A 25,261-nucleotide genomic window follows, 5' to 3' on the forward strand; every position below is an offset into this window, starting at 1 on the left:
GTACTTTGCAGAAAACAGCCCGGCCTCACAACACTCATGGGAACTTGAGCACACTGATGACGTTTATCTGCCTGGAATCTTGCCTTGGGATACCTGGCAGAAACACCCAACACAAGCTCAATGCCAACAATGGGGGTTGCCAGGACAATGCATACACAGACAAGGGAGGTGGGGAGCACATATAGCTGCTGCCACTTCCTGGATCTCTACCTTGACTTCTGTTCAATAACAGGTGCTTGTTTCTCCTTCTTGCTGCCAATTGATTACCATGTCCTATTGACACCTCCTGCCTGCGCCTAGGAAACAGCAGGAGGAACAAAAGGACCCTGGAGCCGATGCTTTGCGAAATAGCATGTTGTATAGCCTGGGCCAGCAGCTCCCTGTTCAAAATATTGCTGCTATTCTGGCTCTGCTTCTGATTCGCTCTGGCACCATTATCTGGAGACCTGGTAGAGACAGCAGGAAAACAGGTCTGCATCAACATCCTCAAAAGTGGATCAACATTTTAATCACATCACCCCAACTCTTGGTAATGTCGCCGCCCAGGTGAGCCCAACCCCTGGGGACTGACCACGGCAATACCTGTTGAGAGTCTCACCCTCCACCAACTTGCCTAATGAAGAAGAAGAAGAAGAGTTTGGATTTGATATCCCGCTTTATCATTACCTGAAGGAGTCTCAAAGCGGCTAACATTCTCCTTTCCCTTCCTTCCCCGCAACAAACACTCTGTGAGGTGAGTGGGGCTGAGAGACTTCAGAGAAGTGTGACTGGCCCAAAGTCACCCAGCAGCTGCATGTGGAGGAGCAGAGACGCGAACCTGTTTCTCCAGATTACGAGACTACCGCTCTTAACCACTACACCACACTGGTGTCTCCTAAATCAGCGGGGGAGTTCGTGTGGGCCTCCCTTGGAGCACAAGACGCTCAATCTCAGGGTTGTGGGTTCGAGACCCACTTTGGGTGAAATATACCTGCATCACAGGACTAGATAATCCTCGTGATCCCTTCCCACTCTACAGTTCCAACCCCAGCCAGCATGGCAAATGAGTGATGGGAGTTGTGGTCCAGTGATATCTGGAGTGCTCCCCCCCCAACTCTGTAACCTTCCACGCTATCGAATGGCAGCGTTTTCCACACGCTAAATACACGTTGCGTGTGTATCTAAACTTTTGTGAGGAACCACCTCCTGAGAGGAGGAGGAGGAGAAGGGAAGGAATCTAGGTCATTGCCTTTGAAATGGACCTGCCTCCGCTCACCGTAAAATTCCGGTGTGAGAGAGGGCTCTTTATTTCTTAACTGTGAAGCATTCCCGCTCAAGAGCTCTCTCTCTCTCTCTCTCTCTCTCCACCATAAAGGGGAGGAGGCCGAAGGGGGCGGCTATTCTCTCCTCCCCTCGCCTTAAGGAACAAATGGGATATTCACGGCGAGGGAACTCCTCCAGGGGCAGCGCCGTCTCCTGCCTCAGCGAGCCGCTTTATAAAAGTGCATGCCCCCGAACCAATCCCCAACCACGCCGCCGTTGCCCAGGAGCTGACGCGGCGGCCCCGACTGCGAGCAGGACACCATGAAAGCAGCCGCCTCGTGCTCCGTGGCCCTGGGACTCCTGCTGCTCGCGGCCGCGCAGCCCGCCACCAACCGGCAGGCGCAAAGACCCAGGTAAAGCCCGCGAGCCCACCAGCCCGTCGGTGCAGGCGCGCGCGCGCGCCGGAGAGCGAGCGAGCAAAGAGCCCCCCGACGGGCAGAGGATCTCCCGCCGTCCGTCCGCTTCCTCCTCTTGCTTGGTTGCTCCTCTTGGCGCCGCCTTGCGAGCACGCGACGCGCGCGGTATCCATCCCCACGTACGAGCCCACCCAGTAACTGCGCGCGCCTCGCGAGGCGTGCAGAGTTTTCCGGGCGGTTAAATTGCCACAGGTTTATTCATTTGCCCGCTCTTTCCTGATGTTCGTTCTTCTTGAAATGTGCTGCGCCGACGGGGAGGGTCTCTTGCCGCCTTGCCCTGCCCCGTGCAAGAGCAAAAGTCAGGCTTTGCGCGCGCTCTCTCTGTGTGTGTTTTCAAAGCATGGGAGGTCTCGCTGCCTCGGCCTCTTGTGAACGCCCGGGGTTTGTTGGTTTGCATCAGAATCATAGAATCATAGAGTTGGAAGAGACCACAAGGGCCATCGAATCCAACCCCCTGCCAAGCAGGAAACACCATCAGAGCACTCCTGACATATGGCTGTCAAGCCTCTGCTTAAAGACCTCCAAAGAAGAAGACTCCACCACACTCCTTGGCAGCAAATTCCACTGTCGAACAGCTCTTACTGTCAGGAAGTTCTTCCTAATGTTTAGGTGGAATCTTCTAGGTTCCTAATCAGAGTTAGGAACGCTAGGAAGTGACCCAAAAGGAGTGCTTCTGAGCGTGTGCAGATTGCATTTCCAGACCCTCCAAGTGTCCCTGTGTTCCAGGGACGTCCCTAATTTAGAGATGCAGTCCCTATTTCTGTTTTGATCCTGAAATTTCCCGCTTTTCCTTAGGATGTCGCTATTTTCATTGGATAAATGTTGGAGGGTATGGAGTTGTCCGACCCCCTAGCCGTTGGAAGGCAATCCTGTATAGGGAAGGGTTTTTTTTAATGTTTAATGCTTTATTATGTTTTTATATATGTTGGAAGCTGCCCAGAGTGGTTGGGGCAACCCAGTAAGAAATGTGGGGTATAAATAGTAAAATTATTATGGAATGGGACGTCCCTATTTTCAACCGAGAAATGTTGGAGGGTATGCATTTCCAAGTAACCCCAACTGCCCCTCCTGTGCATTCCTTAGGGGGAGTAAGGCGAATGAGAAAGGCATGGTTTCTATGCAGTCTGTTGAGATTCCTGCAAGGCAGGGGTTGGACTAGATGACCCTGGAATTCCTTTCCAGCTCTACAGTTCTGTGATTCTAGGAACCGCAGCACCTCTTATTTTAAGCACAGCCTTATTGGCTGTTGTCCTCTGAGATCACCATGCATTTATAAGTATTCACAAACAGGACTGTTTTGAGAGGAGAAAATTACAGTGGACTAGTAGGGGGCTGTCTCTGGTCTTGGAGATATGTGATATTGCTGTGTACCAAAGCCGTTTTTTGGGAAGAGGTCAGGGATATATAAGCTTTAGTTCTTCTTTCAAGTTTTCTGACTGAGCTATGTTTCAAAGTTTTGTGCAAATAAGGAACTGGGAACTAGTAACTAACTTCTGAAGAAGAGCCCCACTGTTCTGTTCCATAGAATTAGAGGTGATTTACACTTAGATGGCATCCAGGTTTGCTACTTTGTTCACCACAGTGTCACCCAGTAAACATGGTGATGTCTGAATGGGATTTGAAAAAACACAAGTCTGCAAAGACCTGAGACACACAGTGGACAGATACCGCTATGAACAGCCACAGCTCTCCAGAGCATGCCAGCCACATGTTTAAGGATGCAGTGTTCTGCTTTAAACATATACAGCACACTGATAGCCACTGCAAAATATAGGGAGTAAGGAGTTTTACATATGCCATATATATATATGTTGGTCTAAGCAAAAGGAAAATTATTTATTTTATTTATTATAGTGATATGACGTCCTTAGAGACACACACACACACACACACACACACACACACACGATTTAAAAGGGCATAGATTGTTTAATTAGCCAAAGGCCAACTCGTTAATTAAATAATGAGTTTACAGGTCTCTTCATCTGACCTTTTTCCTTCACAGCTGTAATGAAAACCTGTGCATTTGTGAAGATTGCAGACAAATCTGTTTTGCTGCACAATACATTTGGCAGCCAAAGCTGTCAATCTATTCCTAACACACACAAACACACACACACACAGAGAGAGAGAGAGAGAGAGAGAGAGAGAGAGAGAGAGTAAAACAGACATGTGCAAATGGGGCATGCAACAAAATGTTGCAGCGTCTCCCACCCTAATAGGAAGGCTCTTGTTTTTCACAGTTCTAGGTAGCCACGTCCTCCTGTAGGATGCATACTGTGTTCTATCCTATGCCCCAGTTTTCTATTTTTCTTTTTTCAACTGACATTCAGCATTCCGAAGTTTGCATTGAGTGTGCTTGAAGGGCAGCTTTGCTTTTGAAACTATTATTTGAACATCTGCAAACCCTGGAGGTTCCCCCAATGATGCTGAGATCTCCCTCTTGTTTCTGGTATCCAGTTTTAGCTACAATTCTGTCAAAGCCACCTGAGTTTGCTGTTAGAGTGAGTGATGCTATCTACAAACATGGTGGTGTGTTGTCATTTTCTTACACCATTGTAAGGCAAAACACCATGGTTGAAGTGATCTAACTTGTGTCAGTGATTATGTGAAGGACTCCCGTCTAGACCCTAGAATCTGCAGAACTCCCAAGTGTGGTTCTTTTATTACAATGCAGCAACTTGATGCCTTTTTGTCAGGAATGGGATGCTTTCGTGGACTGCACGCAATCCCTGCAGAATCCTTCAACATGGCCTGATCCTTTCCTGATCTCCCTTTCCATCTGTATGGCAGATGGAAGTAATAGCAGGAGACAACTCAGGTCCTTCTGTGCGCAGAATCCAAAGTGTTATGATAGTACAGGATTTATTTATTTTATACAGAGTGCTGCAGTTTGGGGAATAGATTTCTAAAAGTGACAAGTGGAACTTGCCAGAGTGTTGCAGTATATCACAGGGATGTTCCTGTTTGGGGTCCCAGCCAGCCATGTCCTTTCAAAGCATACTTCATTCAATTCCCCCCACTCTCATTCCTCTCTGCATTTTCCCTTTTCCAACTGCACTCAATGTTACATAGCTGCTAAACATACTCATTCCTTAGTTGGCAGAGGAGGCAGGGGTTGTTCCTCTTAAAATATTATCGTATATCTGCAGAGCTTATTGTTTCTACCTCCCAGAGCCTGCATTTTGGCTCCGATCCTGTTGGCACTCACTACCTGAGTTTGCTATTAGGGTGAGACAGTGATTGCCCAGCCTATTATTATTCCAAATTGCTTTTCTGCAAGATAATGACAGGCAACAATTGAATTGTGCAGGCAACAATTGAGCTGGTGATATAATACTGCTTCTGAAGGTCCATGAGTCTTTATATTCAAGCTGATGAGTAAACCCACTGAGAATCAAATCGGTGCACCTTCACATGAGCCTTTTTCAAGGAATGCTCGATTCATCTGCTTAATCTCCACAAGTTACATGGAGCCTTAAGCTCTGTCTGCCCAGCTCCTCTTCTGTTTGGATGGTAGATGTTGCCCAAAGCAGAGATGCTAGAGTGGAAGTCCCCTGCACCACACCATATTTATTGGTCTTTGTTTCTGCTTTAAACAGTAGGCCGAGAATTCATGAACTATCCAGTGCAAAAACACTTCTGGGGAGCATCAGAGCTAAATTTTATTAAATTTGCCACCTCAGTAGTTCAGTGACCTATCTGAATCTTGCACAGGGATAGGGAAGCCCTAGAAGCGGCCTCAGAACTACTGTCCGCCCTTCTAAAATTACAGTATTTATCAGAGACTTAGGGATACACCCTTTGACACATGAGACTCCAAATGCTTTTTCTTTAAATCCATCTGTACGGTAAATGTAAATCCTGGACTGAGTAGACGATTTAATTTTCAAGTGTCTGTCCTCATCCTATTCCTCATGAGTCCATTCCCTCATGGCCCGAGAAACACAAAAAGAGGCTCCAGTAAGTTATATTCTGGGGTCAGCCTAGTGATATAGGAATGAATCTAAACTTCTGTCTTTTTAAAGCCTGTAATATCTAGATGTAGGATGGGACGCGGGTGGCCCTGTGGTCTAAACCACAGAGTCTAGGGCTTGCCGATCAGAAGGTCGGCAGTTCGAATCCCCGCGATGGGGTGAGCTAGGTAAAAGGGTTACTGTTAAACCGCTCTGGTTTTTTAAAATGTAATATATTCTCATTCAACTTTGTGAGTAAACCAGTCTCATAAGATTTTCAAAAACCTATTTACTACTAAATTGCTGCTTGCTAGTTATGCCTTAATTGTTCAGTCATTCTGAGTATATAGCCTTGGTTTGTAAATTTCAAAAACGTAGGTGAACCACAAGGCTTCTGGTAAAAAAGAAAAGTAGGCCATGCAAGTATGAAGTCAGTCCATTGCTGAATCTAGGTTATTCCTTCATTTGGCATTATTCAATTTTTTCAGTCACTTTTGTGCCATCTCCTATTCCAAGTTAGTCTAGATGGAGATGAGTCAACGGGTAAGTCTTGTCCAGTGACCTTGCTTTTGCTACTCCACCCAGGCATGAGGTCTGTTGGGTTTTTGCCTTTTGTTTACTGCTTGAAGACTTTGGTCTCATTTGCCTGCCTGATAATCTTACAAAGTCGTGTCTGTACCATCTCTTCATTCTAATACATAGGATAATGGTCTTTTCCCCTCAGTACTACTGCAGGGGCAGTTATCCATCGTTCCACGTTACCTAAACACATTGAGTGCTGCAATTATAAGATATTTCCCTTGCTCTCTCCTACCTAAGTCCTGAATTCCCAATATATCAGTTTCTCATTATACAAGAATCAGATCTTATAACCTTCCGTAAATATCCAGTTTCATTATTATTCACTCTGGCTACTTTAAATAGTTCTCCACTATTTATCTCCTTTCTATGTTAGATCTTTTCTGGCTGTCCCTAAAGGTAATGGGACCCCTGACCGTTAGGTCCAGTCGTGGACGACTCTGGGGTTGCGGCGCTCATCTTGCTATATATTATCCATACACATTTAATTCGTGATTAATATTAACAGTATGCTACTCTTCACAAAGTGACGCGGGTGGCACTGTGGGTTAAACCACAGAGCCTAAGACTTGCCGATCAGAAGGTCGGCGGTTTGAATCCCCGCGACGGGGTGAGCTCCCATTGCTTGATCCCTGCTCCTGCCAACCTAGCAGTTCGAAAGCACGTCAAAGTGTAAGTAGATAGATAGGGAGCGGGTGGGAAGGTAAACAGTGTTTCCGTGCGCTGCTCTGGTTCGCCAGAAGCGGCTTCGCCATGCTGGCCACATGACCCGGAAGCTGTACGCCGGCTCCCTCGGCCAATAAAGCGAGATGAGCGCCGCAACCCCAGAGTCAGTCATGACTGGACCTAATGGTCAGGGGTCCCTTTACCTTTACCTACTCTTCACAAAGCAATTTAACCATAGCTAATCTAAAACAGATGGGACGCGGGTGGCGCTGTGGGTAAAAGCCTCAGCGCCTAGGGCTTGCCGATCGAAAGGTCGGCGGTTCGAATCCCCGCGGCGGGGTGCGCTCCCGTTGTTCGGTCCCAGCGCCTGCCAACCTAGCAGTTCGAAAGCACCCTCAGGTGCAAGTAGATAAATAGGGACCGCTTACTAGCGGGAAGGTAAACGGCGTTTCCGTGTGCGGCTCTGGCTCGCCAGATGCAGCTTTGTCACGCTGGCCATGTGACCCGGAAGTGTCTCCAGGACAGCGCTGGCCCCCGGCCTCTTGAGTGAGATGGGCGCACAACCCTAGAGTCTGTCAAGACTGGCCCGTACAGGCAGGGGTACCTTTACCTTTAATCTAAAACAGAAGTGGGAGCTTCCAGTCTCCTCTCCTTGAGGCCATATCAGAGGAGGAGAGGGGAAAACAGGGAGTGTGAGAGCCTTGAGTGGGGCTAGGCTCATTCTCCTACTAAACTATAGTCTAGCACTATGTCTGAACACAGCTAATGCATGTAAAGCATTTTTAATACTTTGGGGGGGGGGAACTGCTGTATACACACATCAAATTACCACCAGAGACAACTGCAAAGTGCTACTCGACAACTGATCAACATCCTGTAGTTCTGCTGACTACCTTGGCAGTGGTGTGCATGAAAGAGCAAGATAGAGATGGGAGTTAAGTTTTCCTTGGAATTCAGCTATTTGGCATCTCCCTATGCAGAAGAAGAAGAAGAAGAAGAAGAAGAAGAAGAAGAAGAAGAAGAGGAGGAGGAGTTTGGATTTGATATCCCGCCTTTCACTCCCTTTAAGGAGTCTCAAAGCGGCTAACATTCTCCTTTCCCTTCCTCCCCCACAACAAACACTCTGTGAGGTGAGTGTGGCTGAGAGACTTCAAAGAAGTATGACTGGCTCAAGGTCACCCAGCAGCTGCATGTGGAGGAGCGGAGACTCAAACCCGGTTCCCCAGATTACGAGACTACCGCTCTTAACCACTACACCACACTGGCTCTCATTCTGTTCCTCCACACATACCCCCATGGCATAGACTTCATTACCTATCAGTAATGAATTGCACTCTATAGATGCCAGTTATTTTAGGCAGCTGTATTGTGTTACATTTTAAATAGTTTAATTCCTTTACACGGATGCTCTAGGAATGGTGTCAGCAGTACATATTAGATAACAGCCATTCTACTCTGCCTTTATAATACTGTCTCAGAAGTAAAGCTTTTCTTTGTTTTCCAGGTCTTTTAAATGTGGTGGAATTCTAAGCGGAGCATCGGGGTTTATTGGCAGTGAAGGATTTCCAGGAATCTACCCTCCAAACAGCAAATGTACTTGGAAAATCACAGTAAGAACTTTCACTGTCACAAAACACATTGAAAAGAATAACATGCAGTCCTCTTGTTATGAAGTATGCAGTATGCATTCAAATCTGCAGTTCTCACATGCAACATTGACACTTAAATTTTAAGACCTTTGAACCTAGACACAATCTGGTTTCGTTATTTAATGTAGTTAAGGTCAACCAAGATCAAGCTATCTAATTTAACAGTTCTAGAAGGAGTCATTTGTCTCCTTCTGTTTAAGTTTTACAAGTGGTAAAGGAAGGCTAGAAAATCAATAAATTCACCCAATACAGGGATTGTAAGATAAATTGGAGGGGAATCAGGCTCTATACAACTTTACTCCACTCCTTGTATCCCATTTTTGTCTCTAAAGAACGGAGACAGGCAAAACCCAATAGTTGCTGCAGAGCAGTAGGCAAGCAGCGATTTAGTAGTGTTTTTTTGAAAATCTTATGAGACTGATTTACTCACAAAGTTGAATGAGAATATATTACATTACAGTAAAAAAGCTGGTTATTATCTTTTTCTAATTTTAGAAGTTGGTCATTCAGCACATTGGATTGTAGACATGACACAGCCTATGAGTTGTAGTGCTACTACAGCTGTTACTCTTACCATCTCTCATAGAGTAATTTATAGAGCACAAAGCATCACATACCAGTGGTTTTAACACAATCCCTCTCCTTGACGGTCCTCAGTGATTTAAGATGAGTAATCTAAGAACACTCAGTACATACAATATATAGGAACATGACATAAAAATAGCATTCGAGTCTGTCATAAGTCTTTTACATAGATAATTTAATATGTTCAGTAGCTGAAGTCCATTAAAAGGTTGGTGACAAGAAACCTGTTTTGAAAAATGTTCCCTATTAACTGGAGGTACTCGGTTAATTTTTCTTATAATGTTCTTTTATGGGAGGAATAAGGAATGAAGCATCTTCCAAGTGGGGAAAATAACCTTTTAAATACAAACAAATGGTAGGATTTTAATTTATGAAATACAGTACATATTAATGGGTTTGTTGTTGATCTGTGGCCATATACCACAAAGCAAAGGATGATGGTTTCTCTGCAATTATATGGAAAATTATACGTGTATTTACTGATATATTATTATTATTATTATTATTATTATTATTATTATTATTATTATTATTAATTGAATTTATATACCACCCTATACCCGGGGGTCTCAGGGCAGTTCACAGAATAAAATCAAGATATAGAAGCACAAAATACATAATAAAAATAAAAACAACAACCCAATAGCCCCCCTCTCCCACAAAAAAACACATTTTAAAAGGGCATAGGATGTAAATCAGATCAAACAAATGCCTGGTTAAAAGGAACACCTAAAGGTGTATAATGAGGCGCCAGGCGAACTTCCCTGGGGAGAACATTCCACAGATGGGGAGCCACTGCAGAGAAGGCCCTGTTCTTGTGTTGCCACCCTCTGGGCCTCTCAAGGAGGAGGCACGTGAAGGAGGGCCTCAGAAGATGATCTTAGGGTCCGGGTAGATTTTGTGAAGGGGGCTGAGAGGTATTAGGAGACCCCTGTTCCACTCTGAGAGCTACCATTCCCAGAGCGGTTTAACAGTAACCCCTTTACCTAGGTAACTCTGAGAATTGTAGTTCTCTGAGGGGAGAGGGGTCTTCTAACTACGCTCGGCAGCTTTAACAAACTATATTTCCCAGGATTCTTAGGGAGAAACCATGACTATTTAAAGTGACATGGTACTGCCTGCCCTAAAATGTATAATATAGATGGGGCTGTAGATGAGAATAGAAAAATATTTCCTTCCCCAATAAAGTTTTTAACCTTAACACCCTATAGCTTAACAGTTATTGTTGGGGCACCATAGCAGAGTTTCATACAGTGGCATCCAGCAGAGTTAGCATTGAACCAAATTTATTGTGGTGTCATAATAAGCAGCGTTAAACTTTAGCTCTGTTGCCAGAAAAACTCACAGCCCATTGAACTCCGTAACAAGGTGTGGGGGAAAGCAGCTACCAACAGTAATCTAGAGACAGTGCTGTGATTCTGTCATATGTTCACTTACAGTTGTGAATGCAGTTGGAGCTGCAGATTAGGAACTGGGAGTAGGAATCAGTTACTTCATAAATGTGAATGAGCAGCAAGAGATGTTTTGTTGCCTGTAAAAGAAGAGAGCTGACATATATGCGTAACAAGATATTAAGCTGACTGGCATTTCTCTGCCTCTACTCCAGACATCAGAGCATGGGCAGATTAGAAGCAAATTAGTCATTACTGTCAAGAACACAGACAGAACATGAAAGTCATTAAATTAACCCATTGAACTGAGACATTATCCCCATTATGACTCAAATGGGAGCAGAATCAGACCCTGACTAGCTGAATTCAACACCCGAAAAAAAGATTAGTTGGGTGATCATTGGGTGAGGTTTGCTCACATAGATAGATTTTTTTTCTTTTCCTGCTGAGACAGCACTAGAAATAAATATTTTTGTGTGAAATTTATCACCACAAAAACTGCATTGCTGTACCCCACTCACAAAAACAAATCCTTGTGCGTATTCAGTAATAGTGTTTTTGGAACCAAGCCAATATCTGCACTTGCAAGTTGCCCATTCATAAAAAAGTTACAGCATCTGGCTTTCTGCAAAACATTTCAGACTTGGGAAATGTTTATATGCACTCATACATATAAAGGTTTCTTTAAAAGTCAAGCAGTGTGGGGTAGAGAATGGGGCTGCATGTTGGAAATAGAGAGCTTTCACTCCCCCCCCCCATCTCTTTTATGGTTTTATTAAGTCATATCCATGACCTTTGATTTCCCTTCCATTCCGTGGGATTCACTGGAAGCAAAGTTTGAGATAGCTCAAAAGGTTTTCTCAAGTTAGTAGTGTGTGCTTTGACCTCTACACATCCAATTTGTTCATGCGAACCTCCACTGCCACCCACCCCACCAATCCCTGCAATACCTATCACAATTCTTAGGTTAACACTTTATTTTTAGAAGCCTCATAGTATAATGCATACATTTGTTTTCAAACTGGCTTCACTCAAAACATGCTTCACTCAAAACATGTTTTCAAATTGGCTTCACTCAAAACATGTTTCCCTTATCGTGAACCTAAGAGATCTAAAAATAAAAGTTCTTTAAAAAAACCCAGCAGCTTAAGATTTTGAATTCACTCTCACAATTTTGTATTCTCTGAATGTGTGCTCTCTTCCATTCTTTGGTTCTTTATACTCTTCCCTCCACCCAGAAGCCTCTTCTAGTCATTGAAGGTAGTTGTCAGCACCTTGGGTGAGCAAAAGCAGCGGTCAAAGGATCATGCTGCACCACAATTTCCAGCTGTGCAGCAGCTGTATACTGGTGGGTGCACTACCAGGGAGCAAGAATATAAAGCGGGGAGAGGAACTATGTATGCACAACAGTCAGGGAATCTGGGAAGCTTTGGTTGGGAAAATAGCCTTCTTTTCCCTGGAAAGGGAGGAATTGGTTCATTTGTTCCCAAGAGAAAGGGTGGGGGAGAGAGAAAGAGAAACTGCAGCTGTTTTATATGCTTCTTCTGTGGCTGGCAAGAAAGGTTGGCAAAAAACCTACATTTGTTAAATAATCAAATGGGATCAGTGCGTATGCGGGGTTGTGGGGAGGACATCTATCTAGTCAACATTGCCCAAAAGAATTGGTCTGGCTACCTTGCTACAATTGTCCCATGACTCAAACCTCAACTGTCTGACTGTGGTGAAGCCAAGGGGTCATGGTTACAACAGATGCCTCATCCAGTCTGGGTGGTGGACCTTCTCTTACCATCTCACATGGCTGCTGAATACAGGAGCCACTGGGTAGTTCTTTATAAATGCATGTAATCTAAAGGATTGCATCAGCTCTACAGATGTCTTTTGAAACTTTTTGGCAGGGGCCTTCCTGCTGCATCCACTCATCAGCATATCATTTTAGATTTGTGCATGCAAAAAAAACAACAAAAAACTTATTATTTATAGTATTGTGATAGCAGTTTTCAGAGTTCTAAGACAACATTTATGGTTTCCTTAGGAAACGCTTTATTACTATTTCTGTTGCAGCTGTGAAGTTTAATAACTCATTTGGTTCCTTAATTTCAGTCATGCAGTTTCACACATGAACCTTTTGCTTTTACTACAGCTCTATTTGAAAATACTTAGGAAACACAAAATCACCCCCAGTTAGCAGATTAACACAGTCGTTAATGCTGTGGACATAGGTAGTCCAGATAAGAGGTAATAGTTGAGCATGATTTATTCTCTTGAAGGAAGCACAAAGGTATTAGCAATTGCTTTATCTTGTGGGTCCCCGTGGCTGCTGTGATTTCCCCCCCACTAAGCAGGGATCATTCACAAGCAATTATGCATCTTTACATTCAGTAAATACTGAACCATAGAGCACCTAACTTGGATGGAATCTCCATGTATGTAACAGTAAAGCATGGATGCTTGCATATCTCTATCATACCTACAGAGCCATGCAAAGACACAAGCCTTATGCAGAAACATGGCGAAATCTTTCAACCCACACAATCAGTCTTTCAAGGGCAATGGAGGAATGCAAGCAAACAATGCTGTTCAAAGTGCACACTAGAGAAGGTGAATTGGCAATGCTCTGTAGACTTGGAAGGTAGGGAAGAGGAGAGGAGCAGAATGTCTTATTTGTGTAAACAGAAGGGGAAACATTTGGGGGATGTTATATGAGAAGAAAAGGGGTTTGAGAAGGACTTTATATTATCCTTGTAAGATATAAATATATGTAGAGAGTAAAAGTTACACCATAAGGTCAACATGTAAACCGCAGACTGTTAATCTTTAGCTTCTTTTCTTTCTACAGGTTCCCGAAGGGAAAGTCGTGGTTCTTTCCTTTAGATTCATGGACTTGGAAAGTGATAACTTATGCCGATATGACTTTGTGGATGTGTACAACGGCCATGCAAACGGGCAGCGTCTTGGCAGGTTCTGTGGCACGTTGAAACCTGGTGCTCTTGTGGCCAACAGCAATAAGATGCTGGTGCAAATGATTTCAGATGCCAATACAGCTGGGAATGGCTTTGTTGCAAAGTTTTCTGCAGCAGAACCACATGAAAGAGGTATTCTGCAAGTTATTGAAGCTTAAGGTGATAGATACACTGAGCTCTGTACTTTCATGTAAGAATCTTCGGGGGGGAGGTTATAAAAAAAAGTATTTTATTATTTTCTTACATTACGAAGGAATCTTTGTAAAGCCAAAGGGATTCATCTATAATTGGAAGCCATTTGCTAGCCATCTAAAAAGGTGAAATACATAAAACAATGCATTTGCTCTATAAAATTTGAAGTAAAAAAACCCCCCAGTAATATGGAAAGGAGTGCACTGTGTGATATGATTTCAGTGTTTCACCGAAATTTAACATCTTGCAGGCTGGGATTATAATGTGCTTTGTATGAGAGTTGGGCAAACACCGCATGAAACTCTGGTTTTTGGCCTAGCATTATGTTGTGTATTTTTAGGAGACCAGTACTGTGGTGGACGACTAGACAAGCCTGGTTCCTTTAAAACTCCTAATTGGCCTGATCGAGATTATCCAGCCGGGGTTTCCTGCTCATGGCACATTGTAGCTCCAAAGAATCAGGTGAGCTATGTTCACACATATGGCCTCTGCTTTCATCTTTCCTATCTGCAAAAGCCCTCTGATTCCCATCTTTCCTTCTAGCTCTATTCCACCTGAAGAATTTCTAGCATTCACCTCCTCCAGATGCTTCCTGTCAGCGACTTTCAACCCCATCTTAGCTCACAGTCACAACCAGACCTACAGCACTTATGAAGTAGAGCGGGGGTCAGCAAAACTTTTTCAGCAGGAGGCCAGTCCACTGTCCCTCAGACCTTGTGGGAGGCTGGACTATATTTTGGGAAAAAAATATGAACAAATTCCTGTGCCCCACAAATAACTCAGAGATGCATTTTAAATAAAAGCACACATTCTACTCATGTAAAAACATGCTGATTCCCAGACCATCTGCAGGATCCGGCCCCTGGGCCTTAGCTTGCCTACCCATGAAGTGTAGTAGAGCAATCAGAAGAAAGTGGCTACTTCCACTCTGATTTAGGCTCAGAAAATGGCTTACACTCTGATTTAGGCTCAGAAAATGGCTACTTTGAAGAAAACCCTGCTCACCAATTAGCAGAGCTGAACAGCTGGGTATTATATTGATTGCTGAGTTGCCAGGTGGCAGGAGAAATAATGGTATTAGCGGCAGCACAGTGAATTTCATGGGAGATGTTCTGAGCATTTATCTTCTTCTGTTAGGTTGCACTGCAAGTCCCACTGCATAGGAACATGTTCAAATTCTGATAATACATTTAGCCTTTTAATCCTGTTGATAATTTTTCATTTGTTGTGCAGCTGTGTGGCCCTTGTAAATAAGACCTGCTTTCATCAAACATGTAACTGAGACACAAACAAAATACAGCTAGGGTAAAGTTAGGTTTTGTTTTCAGATTTCTACGTCTTATGAAAACTGTTCTCTTTTTAGGTAAGTTATAAATTCTGCCTATGCACCTGACAAGAGAAATCATATTCTCACTGTTCATTTGCCCCTGCTTTACCTGTTTCCTTTATTGTTCTAGTGTACCTTTGTCTAGTTTTTTGTGAACATTTATTCCCATTGACTTGCTCTAGTTCAGATAAGATTTTGTAGGAAAGGAAGGATTGTTGGGTTAAAAGACAGCAAGAAATAAAATATATTTTCTCATTAAATGCAGTGTATATGAACAATTTCTGAGCACCAAAGTGAATAACAAATGCTTTATTTTCAGTTTAAGAACATTATGGATTTTCTGTTCAAAATGATTGACTCAATATTTTCTCAGCATGCCTAGCTAGAACCAAGTAGGGGCACTTGCTACACTCCACGGTGTCTAAATATTGCCACACTCATTCAATTCCCTTTGCTTTTCGCACTTTCAGGTTTTAATTCCCTAATCCATTTGCTCATTCTATCGTTTTCTTAATCTTAAGGATGCTACCATTTCATTTCTTAGGACTGAAACCACTTTGCCTTGTTTCATATCCATTTGTCGGTCACCCCATATTAGTTCTACCTACGTGCCTTTTCACACTGGCAGGCTACTCAATCTTTGCTTTCTCTCTTTTTTGTTGTCGTTGCCTAGGTTTCTGCTCCATATAACTATATTATGGCAGGAGGCACTTAGTGATTGAATACCTTTATCTTCAAGCATATTTGGTAGGTTGGCTGCTTTTCATATCTACTTTCTGAACCCTTGTCCATGCCACTTTGAGTTGCCTTTTAATCCACTTCTCATGACCATAATCCTCCAAATGAAAGAGCTGGCCAAGATAAATATATTCTTCTGATCCTTAATTTTCGCCCACCCCCTGCATTGATCAGGATAATATTTTCTTGAACTTGGGGCTGTAGATCAGCTTAGTCTTTTCCTGTATTCATCTTTAATCCACATTCCTTGCTTGCTACATATGGCTCATTTAACAATTTATGGATAGCCAGCGATTTAATTGAACGTGATAAATTACAAAGCATTTGTGATTGTTCTCATTTATTGCCAAACGTGCCTGAAAATCTTTTCAAGCTCTTACTGAATTATACCATCCCGTTAGTGTACTCTTCACCTCTTGGGTTCTTATTCGTGAGAAACTGTATTTGCAAGTGCTTAAAACATCTAACCATGTACTTATTCTCAGTATATTCCAGCAATGTACTTATTCTCAGTATATTCCAGCAATGTACTTATTCTCAGTATATTCCAGTAATGTACTTATTCTCAGTATATTCCAGTAATGCTTCTTGTGAAGGTCAATATCTACCAATGAATCAATGCCTCGTTAGCTCACTATCAAACTCTTGCTGCATTTTTATTTCACCTGAATAGCATCAAATATTTAAACGAATCAGGAGAAAATAGATCTCCCAGCCTGCTTTGATTTATAGAACTGTTATTGTTCAGTTAGGGTTCTGCCTTTCCATTATAGGCACAGGGAAGGAAAACATCTTATTATTAACATGGCATAAGCGTAAGCTTATAGCTATGCCTCTCAGCACTTGCACCCTGTAGTTGATGGGGTGTTGCCTTAGGACAAGGGGTAGCCACACTCCTGTTCACTCTTTTACAGCAAAAATAGTAATTGGGACATTGTAGATCAGAACTGGAGAAGATGCACACACAGGATGGAAAGACTAATGGAGAAGGTAAGGCTCTCAAACTGCTATGGCATTGTTGTCAGCAGAAAGAGCAGCACCTGGTAGTATTCATCAACTTTTTTAAAAAGATAGGACTAGTTTACTCATCCTTTGGGGGGGTGCATTTTCTAAAGAATTTGAAAGAACACTTTACAAGTGCAAAAAAAACAACCCACCAGGATCAGTGGAGAAGTGGCTATCGTGTCACTTGCACACTAGTAACTACCAAACTAGCAGTGCGGCTTTATGAAAAGCCTCATTTTTTCCGTAACAGCAATACCTCTTACAGCAGTAAGAGAAGTGTTAACTTGATGGTCCCACACAAGAACTGAGCAACTAATGCACAATAAAAAAACAACAGCTGAAAAAAAAAGTGGGTGGGGGCTTTTATTCCTCAAACAGTTCCCTTTCAGCAAGGCTTTAATCTGAAGGGCAAACTATGCTTTTGCTTGGTGCAGCTGGCAAAATATACTTTTTAACATGCACATGCCTGCTTCTATTTTCTTTCTATTTCTTAATTAAGCATTGTTTCAGAGTATCAAGGTGTCTTGATGCAACATGAGATAGTCATGATAAAGCAAGGAATTAAAAGAACGGCCTATATATACATAAAATGTTTGGATTCAAATTACATGGAACTAAATAATAAAAAAACACACAGGAAAAATACCAATAGAGATTCACGTTATTGGTATTGTAGTAGGCTGTTCTGTCACCCAACATATTATGCTCTCTGAGAAACACGTTATCATCTTTGTTCTTACTGTCGATATAGACACACCTGTTACAGCTATTCATTCACCCAGTTATCATCTTTGTTAACCTGCTTTTCTACTAATAGGTCAATAAAGTTTCTTGCAAACCAGTAATTAAAATTTGTTTCTACTAAGCATAGCACAGATTAAGCATGGTTTGTTCAGGTTCAGGCAACCCAGCAAGCAGCAGTTGATTTTAAATGGAATCAAATTATTCTGAACTCCTTGCAGCTGTGCTTGAGGAAGAGGGAAGACAGGAAGAGCCTGAGGCGCCCTATTGTTTAGCATTATGTCCAGACCAGGCTATTATATTAGCATTTGTCTTCCAGGCAATGTGTTCAAGTAAAATCCCATGAGATGTTGTTAAGAGGGGTTAGAATTCCATACACAGTATTCTCCTAAACAAGCAGCAGGGTTGAGTTATTTTTATATATACAGCCTTGGAAAAGAATTATAAAACCCATCTAATAACCGTGAAGCATTCCACTGGCCATGCCAATTAGCTTGCCGGACATGACTTTCATTTTGTTTTGCTTTGTACATATAATTCACTTAATATGGATATTGCCTTCAAGGATTTCTGTTTTAATTTATGCAACAGTATTTGAGCGGCAATATCATAGCAGCTTTCTGTTAATATTGTTGTTTCCTTCTTTTTAGAAACCAAAATTCATCTTTTATTACAAATACTTATCCAGAGTTTGATCTTATGTGGTTTTCAACCCACTAGTCTGAATCCTCTGTAGCACGTCCCTATTCATTCACAAATAGCAACTTCTATGACGCATGCCAGGCCTTGTTCAGGTCCCAGGCTGCGCTTACCAGAAAGCAGCATTCTGATGTTGCTTTGCCACAACAGAAATTACTGTATTTTGCGCCCCATAGGACGATCCGGCCCATAGGACGCACCTAGTTTTTTTGGGGCGGGGGGGAATAAAGAAAAAAAATTATTTTTCCCCCCCAGGTGCGGGGCTGGAAGAACCAGGTCGGGGAACAGAGGGAAGGCGCGCTCTGCCTCCCCGCTGTCCCCCGAGCTTGTGGGGCTGGCTATGGGGAGAAGTGCGCTGATCCCGGGACTGCAGGCAGCTCTGCGCGGCCATCCGGAGCTGGGCGGGGCTTTTTTGCACCCCACCCGCCTAGAGGGCAGTTTCACCAATCCCTATGTCTGCCTCTGGTTAAAGGGGCTCAGCTCACTCCAGCAGTCATTTGCTTTGACAGAATCAGGTGGAGTCTGATAGGACTGGGCCTTCTGTGATGGAGCCCCTTGCCTTAGGAGAGCAATGTGGCGTCCTCAGTTTGGTGGGGCAACAGTTCCACGGGCTCATCTTGCAGACTCATCTCGTGCCCTGCATGCAATTTGTGTTCCGACTCAAAGCCCTTGATCTCCTAACTGAAGATGGGGAATCTGATCCCAGGGTCACGGCAGCTTTAATGTACTGCATGAAATGTTTTAGGATCATCTTTTTAAGAGTCTTTGAGATGCTGATTAAATCCAAGGTGCCAAACTGGATGGCCTCTGAGGATCTTTGTGGTTTTAGGGTTCATTGTGAAAAGAAGTAGGCCATTAAGCAGATTCTTAATTTCCCTCCTTGCAGCTAATAGAGTTAAAGTTTGAAAAATTTGATGTGGAGAGAGATAACTACTGCAGATATGACTATGTGGCTGTGTTTAATGGAGGAGAGATTAATGATGCTAGGAGAATTGGGAAATACTGCGGAGACAGTCCTCCAGCGTAAGTAATGGTATTTATTTCATTTAAACTGCTGTTTCTATGAAAAGATGAAAACTGGATAGGCATGGTTGTTGTTTCAGTACAATCCCATCCATGCTGTCCTTTCATCCATTATCACTCAGATTTTTATATGATTTTCATTGCCTTAAAATTTACTGTAGCTGCAAATTGGAACAACAAACTGCAGCTTTATTACAAACGTTAACTAGCTTTGCTGGCTATTTTAACAACCAGTTTTACCGCCCTACGTTCCTCCGTGTGGAAGGGTGGGGTAAAATTTAATAATAAATAACAATGGTAGTGTAGTTTTTTTTAGGAATCTTGAGTAAGTATGCAAGTTAGATAACATACAAAGATTTTCTTTTATTGTGTGTTGTGCCATATTGATGTATGCAATTGCATTAAAGCACAAGGTTTTTGCCAGCATTTTTCTTTCTGTTTTATACTTGTGTATTTTAGTGACGTTTAATAAAGAAATTATTTTTTAAAATCAATTAGTGGGAAAAGTAGAAAGTCCTGATGAAGATAATCTCAGTACCATGGGGAAAATAATTGTACATACAGATCCAAGCAGCATATAAAAGTCCAGATGGGAAGGTTGGTCCTTAGCTATGTATTGCAGTGCTGATGGACATTGTATTGGGTGGATGGCATGCACACATTTGCATCTTGATGCTCATGTGCCTCCAACCTAGCATGCACTTCATCTATTGTGGACAACTTTTGTGAAGGGCTTCCTTTATTCCTTGCACTGCAGAGCTCAAATTAAGGTGGCAACCAAGTTTTCCCGTGTTTCCCATTCCTGTGGACCCTGGGGCTAGTTAGGAATGGGCTCAGGGTTCCAAACCCATGCATTTATTTTCCAAACTCAAATTATGAGTTTTGTCTTAATCACTGATGCAAATTTATAAAGAATTGACCTGATGAAGTTCTACCAAGGGAGTATTTCTGATTTAAATCTTAAATCTACAGGACCTGCTCCTGTTCCTTAAACTCAGCATGTGCACAAAACATTTCCAATGTTCTAGAGAGTCAAGACAAATCATATACAGTGGTGCCCCGCAAGACGAATGCCTCGCAAGACGAAAAACTCGCTAGACGAAAGGGTTTTCTGTTTTTGCGTTGCTTCGCTAGACAAATTTCCCTATGGGCTTGCTTCACAAGACGAAAACGTCTTGCGCTTTTTTTTAAAAGCCGCTTGAAGAGGCGCAGTTGTGACGGACCGTGCTTCGCAAGACGAAAAACATCGCAAGACGAAAAGACTCGCGGAACGAATTCTTTTCGTCTTGCAAGGCACCACTGTACAAATCAGCAAGTGGACTAGTGGATGTATTATAATATTTCATTTTAGATCTGCTTGTTTTTTGCTTAACATATTTGAACGTTACTATTTTCCTGAGAGCTTAAGTACATATTTACCGGGGGGAAGGTTCCTTAAGGACTTGTGCTACTTACTTCACTCTGAAAACATATCCAACTGCATATTTGGTAACAGGAATCTTTATGCTCCGTGGGGGGGGGGGATCAGATTAACAAAGGAAGACTCGGTTTCCCACTCAATTTTAGTAAGGATATTTACACATATGGTCTCTTTATGTGGTATGTAGTTCTACAAAATCTGTTGGCTGCATATAGTTCAACAAGAAATAATATGACAACTACAAAATACCCTCCTAACATGAGGATGCATGGTTCTCTTTCAGGCCTATTGTATCTGAGAGAAATGAGTTACTTATTCAGTTCTTGTCTGATTTAAGTTTAACTGCTGACGGCTTTATTGGGCACTACAAATTCAGGCCCAAAAAAATACCTACAACCGTATCACCTACTACCGTAACCCTCCCTGCCACCACAAGTAAGTCTGAAATCATTGTTTAATCTTTATTGAAGGTGTTGGTAGGAACAGGCAGGGAAGCTTCAGGATCAGCCTTAATCCTTTTTTAATTTTTTAAAAATCATCTTATTGTAAAGAAGAGGTTGGGGAAAAGGGTCGCTTTGATTAAATCAGAGGACCTTCCATTCTGAATGCTCATGTGTGTAGTGATGTCACATTAGTCTGGAATATTGTGATTTTAATGAGCCCTGCAGTCTTACTTGCAGTGTTGTGTGTAGATTGTCATAAACAAAATGAGCATAAAGAAGGCTGATGGTTGGTTGGTTACTTAGAAGACCTGGGAGCATAGCATGACTGATAAAATTGTAATAGATTCGGGACCTCTTTTCCTCCTTGACTGCAGTTTGCTTCAGAGTTAGATATGCAGAATATCATCTGTGCCACCACGAATGTGAGGTTTGATCATTGACACACAACTCTGTTAGAGCTAGAACTGTAGCAAACAGCAAGAGTACATGGCGCAAGTACAGAATATTGGTTTCTTTGAAGTACGGTGTGTCTGGATTATTTGGGCTTTTTGCTTTGGGAATGTCAGTTCTCTCTGTATTTAATAGAGTAAACACACAGGAAAAATGAAGGTCCCTTTTAAATGACTTCTGAAACACTTGAACTGACTTCACTAACTCTGCTTTCTCGACCTCTTTGGAGAAGCGGCGAAGCCTACAGTTGCACTGTGCCAGCAAAAATGCAGAAGGAGCGGAACTCTTGAGAGCAGTTACTGTTCAAGTAACTTCGGTAAGAGCAACAAGTATTTTTTTCCCTTTCAACCAGTGACTTGGGCATGTATGCTTAGTTTCATGGGAGGGTCAGAGCCACTTATTTGTAAACTACCATTAGTGCACAACGAAATTCTTTCAGATCATAGTACTTGCATCTCTTATACTGTGTCTATGACTCAGTTATATTCCTTCAGATGTTTTACAGAGAAGACAGTGTGGATGTTTGTCAGGGGAAAAAACTGTTCCAGTCTAAACAAAACTGAACAAACAGAAAGCAAACTGTTGCTCTATGAAAGTGTTGATTCAGTGATGATGCTGGCATGTTGTCTTCTTGGAACAGCCTGTATTCCTTATTCACTGTGACAATTTTGTTGTATGTACTGCTGTAATTCTGGTTTCATAATACTTCTTGGAAATCCTTCTCTGCAATGCAAAAGTTGTTCATTATGGTAAAGGCCTGTGCATCTTTTCCTTACCTATTTAGATATAAAACTGTGATGATTGATAATATTTGATTCAAATTGTTAGTTGCTTTAACTTGCACAGGGCAACCCAAAGCAACTTACAACCCAACATTTATATGTGGTTGTCTCAATGCAACAGGCCAACACAACTAGCATAATACTTAGGGGCCAACCCAAACTCTTCTAACTCTGGTTCCAGTTACAGATAGGTAGCCGTGTTGGTCTGCCATAGTCAAAATAAAAAAATTCCTTCCAGTAGCACCTTAAAGACCAACTAAGTTAGTTCTTGGTATGAGCTTTCGTGTGCATGCACACTTCTTCAGATACACTGAAACAGAAGTTGCCAGATCCTTCTATATAGTGTGAAGGTGGGGAGGGGTATTACTCAGAAGGGTGGTGGGAATGGGAGATTGGCAGATAGCTGAGATGAGCCTGTTGACGACTCTTAACGACTACAATAGGTCTTACAGGAAAAGGCAAGGGGTGAGAAGGTGAAAAATGGCTTAAGAACTAACTTAGTTGGTCTTTAAGGTGCTACTGGAAGGAATTTTTTTATTTCTTCTAACTCTGTAGCCCAGCAGGGCCTTGCTGCATATTGTGACTGTGGCAGAAGTTGGTAGGAACATGCAGATCACTATGCCACCCTGGACCCACCACCAAACTGCACCTAGCCTACTGCAAAGTGGGGGTTGGGAGACAGAAAGTTGCGTGTAAGATACTGACTCCACTTCATGTTAATGTTACAGCATCTCCAAATTACAGTCCTTTTAAGATTTTGTGAACCACCAAGGTGGCCTTGTTAATTGGGTGGTCAGTCAATGTCCCAAACAAACAACTCACAATAAAAAAGGACACTTGTCTAACTCACATAGCCAAAGGACATACCGGTACTTGTTTGAGACTTTTATCTTCTGTGCACATAAAGGTGAAGTGGTCATGTAACTGTTTCATTGTGTTCTAATCACATTCCAGTGTATTAATCCTATGTATTTCTTTTATCTAGTAATAACTGGATCCATTATCACAACCAACATTAAAGGTGGAAGCTTGCATGCAACAGTATCAATTATTAACGTCTACAAAGAAGGAAATTTAGCGATCCAACAAGCAGGCAAAAATATGAGTGCCAAGATCATTGTTGTTTGTAAACAGTGTCCTCTTATCAGAAGAGGTAAGTAATTAACAGAATTCTGCTTTTTGCAACGAACACTAATTTCCTAATTACTTCTTTAATTTTCAATAACTTTCTCAGGACACTTTATTCAGAATCAGATTGATCCTTTATAGAACAAAATGTCAAAGCAAACTATCCAAATATTACATACTGATGGGTGAGGGTTTTTTTAACATACTGATGAATGTTTGAGAAAATTCAGAGACCGTAACAATTTGCTTATAGAATTGCTTCTCTGAAAGCTCTTCAGTTAATCAAAATTAGTTAAATAGTGCAAATGAGTTGAATGAGAAGAGAGGATTGGTTGCTGAATCTGCTGTTATAAAGGTCATACCTCTGTAAACCAAGACAAATCTAGGATAATAGTAGACATACACACACCTTTAAAACTGAAATATATCGAGGGTGAAAATTTGGATTCAATTTACCAGTTCACCATCTACTTGCATTATACCACTATTTGACTCTCCTGTAGGCAAACAGAGAAGGCTTACTGCTTTTCATCCAAATCAATCAAACTCAATGTAGAAAAGCAAACTCAATGTAGAGCAGGCGCTAGTCGGGCATAATGAAAATTAAATAAAAGTCGGTTTTTTCCCAACATTTTAGTGAGCGCCTGTTGATTAAAAATATTAGACAAGATTTAATCTAACAGTGATTGCACTGCTGTTAACTTTTTAACAGTTAGCTTTATGCCTCCTTATCACCTCAAAGTGAAAGGACATGTTCATAATCTCATCTCAATACATCCTAATATTCCCAAAACATCCAACCCTATGCCATGGATACCTTCCACAACTGAACTTATTCTTCCTTAAAGGTCAATGTTTAGTTTCAAAATTAATTAATCCAGGAATACTCAGTATGGTGCCTTCCTGATTTTGTTGCATCCAACTTCCATCAGCCCCATCTAGCATGGCAGTGTTCAAGGATGGTGGAAACTATGGTCCGGTAATGTTTGGAGGACATCACATTGGCAATTCCCTGGTCTGGTGTTTACATTTCTGAGTAAAGTCCGATCTGTTTCCCTCTCTGAGAGGAGAAACCAAAAGATATTACACTCCGAAATCTACATATTCAACTAAGAGATGATAAAAGCTATGGAAGGCAATTTACTATACAGGTTTACTCAATGATTACACTATAAAAATTGCATGAAATAATATAGCTGTATTTTTCAAATTGTAGAACCAGAAATTCTGTTCCACTATTTTTTAAAACTCTTCCCCTCTCAACAGGTCTAAATTACGTCATTATGGGACAGGTAGAAGAAGATGGCAGAGGTAAAATCCTGCCCAGCAGTTTTACAATGAGTTTCAAGACGAAGAACCAAAAGATCCTGAATATCTTGAAAAACAAGCAGTGTTGAATGTGAATTTTTGCAGCTGAGTCCTGTCATCTATCCTCCAGAATCTCTCTTCATGCAAATAAAATGGGAGATTTTCCAGGAACGTAGTGTACTTTCCGGAATTTTTCAACCTTGTTTTCCCCATAGACTGATGTTGCAAAAATCAAAAGAAAAATACCACGATTGCCAATTTTATCTTTCAAAACCTTCAGCAACATCAGCCAGCCTGTACCATACCAAATTTTCACTACCGTGAATTTCTTAATTTATACTTTTCTCAGAAGGATTTTTTTTTAAAAAATGACTGATGTGATGAAGTGCAATATTTATAGTAATTCATTTTAACTTAGTTTTCCTGTTTCTTTGCAGTATAAGCTACACTTAATAAACACTTCTAAAAACTCAGTGGCTTCAGTGTTGGGATTGGATATGG

The 25,261-nt window shown here is 41.9% G+C and overlaps 1 protein-coding gene across 2 annotated transcripts; it reads left to right on the forward strand.

Moving 5' to 3' along the window:
* The first annotated feature begins 1,514 nt into the window (after nucleotides 1–1,514).
* PCOLCE2 (procollagen C-endopeptidase enhancer 2) lies at nucleotides 1,515–25,233 on the forward strand. Of its 2 annotated transcripts, none has more exons than XM_082224482.1 (9): nucleotides 1,515–1,655; nucleotides 8,424–8,529; nucleotides 13,381–13,636; nucleotides 14,037–14,158; nucleotides 19,093–19,229; nucleotides 20,933–21,084; nucleotides 21,772–21,858; nucleotides 23,310–23,477; nucleotides 24,719–25,233. In XM_082224482.1, the coding sequence occupies exons 1-9, from the start codon at nucleotides 1,564–1,566 to the stop codon at nucleotides 24,847–24,849; spliced, it is 1,251 nt and encodes a 416-aa protein (XP_082080608.1). In that variant the 5' UTR covers nucleotides 1,515–1,563; the 3' UTR covers nucleotides 24,850–25,233. The 2 variants fall into 2 exon arrangements, with proteins under 2 accessions (XP_082080608.1, XP_082080609.1); XM_082224483.1 differs by having other exon boundaries at nucleotides 1,516–1,655; nucleotides 21,775–21,858.
* The last annotated feature ends 28 nt before the right edge of the window (nucleotides 25,234–25,261 follow it).

The sequence above is a fragment of the Podarcis vaucheri genome (genome assembly GCF_965113315.1).
Source record: "Podarcis vaucheri genome assembly, chromosome: 5".
Taxonomy (NCBI): Eukaryota; Metazoa; Chordata; class Lepidosauria; order Squamata; family Lacertidae; genus Podarcis; species Podarcis vaucheri.

Coding starts and splice junctions, on each gene's coding strand:
- PCOLCE2 (XM_082224482.1), top strand. CDS start 1,564: ATGAAAGCAGCCGCCTCGTGCTCCGTGGCCCTGGGACTCCTGCTGCTC. Junction 19,230..20,932: donor TGCGGAGACAGTCCTCCAGC/GTAAGTAATGGT, acceptor GTTCTCTTTCAG/GCCTATTGTATCTGAGAGAA. Junction 23,478..24,718: donor GTGTCCTCTTATCAGAAGAG/GTAAGTAATTAA, acceptor CCCTCTCAACAG/GTCTAAATTACGTCATTATG.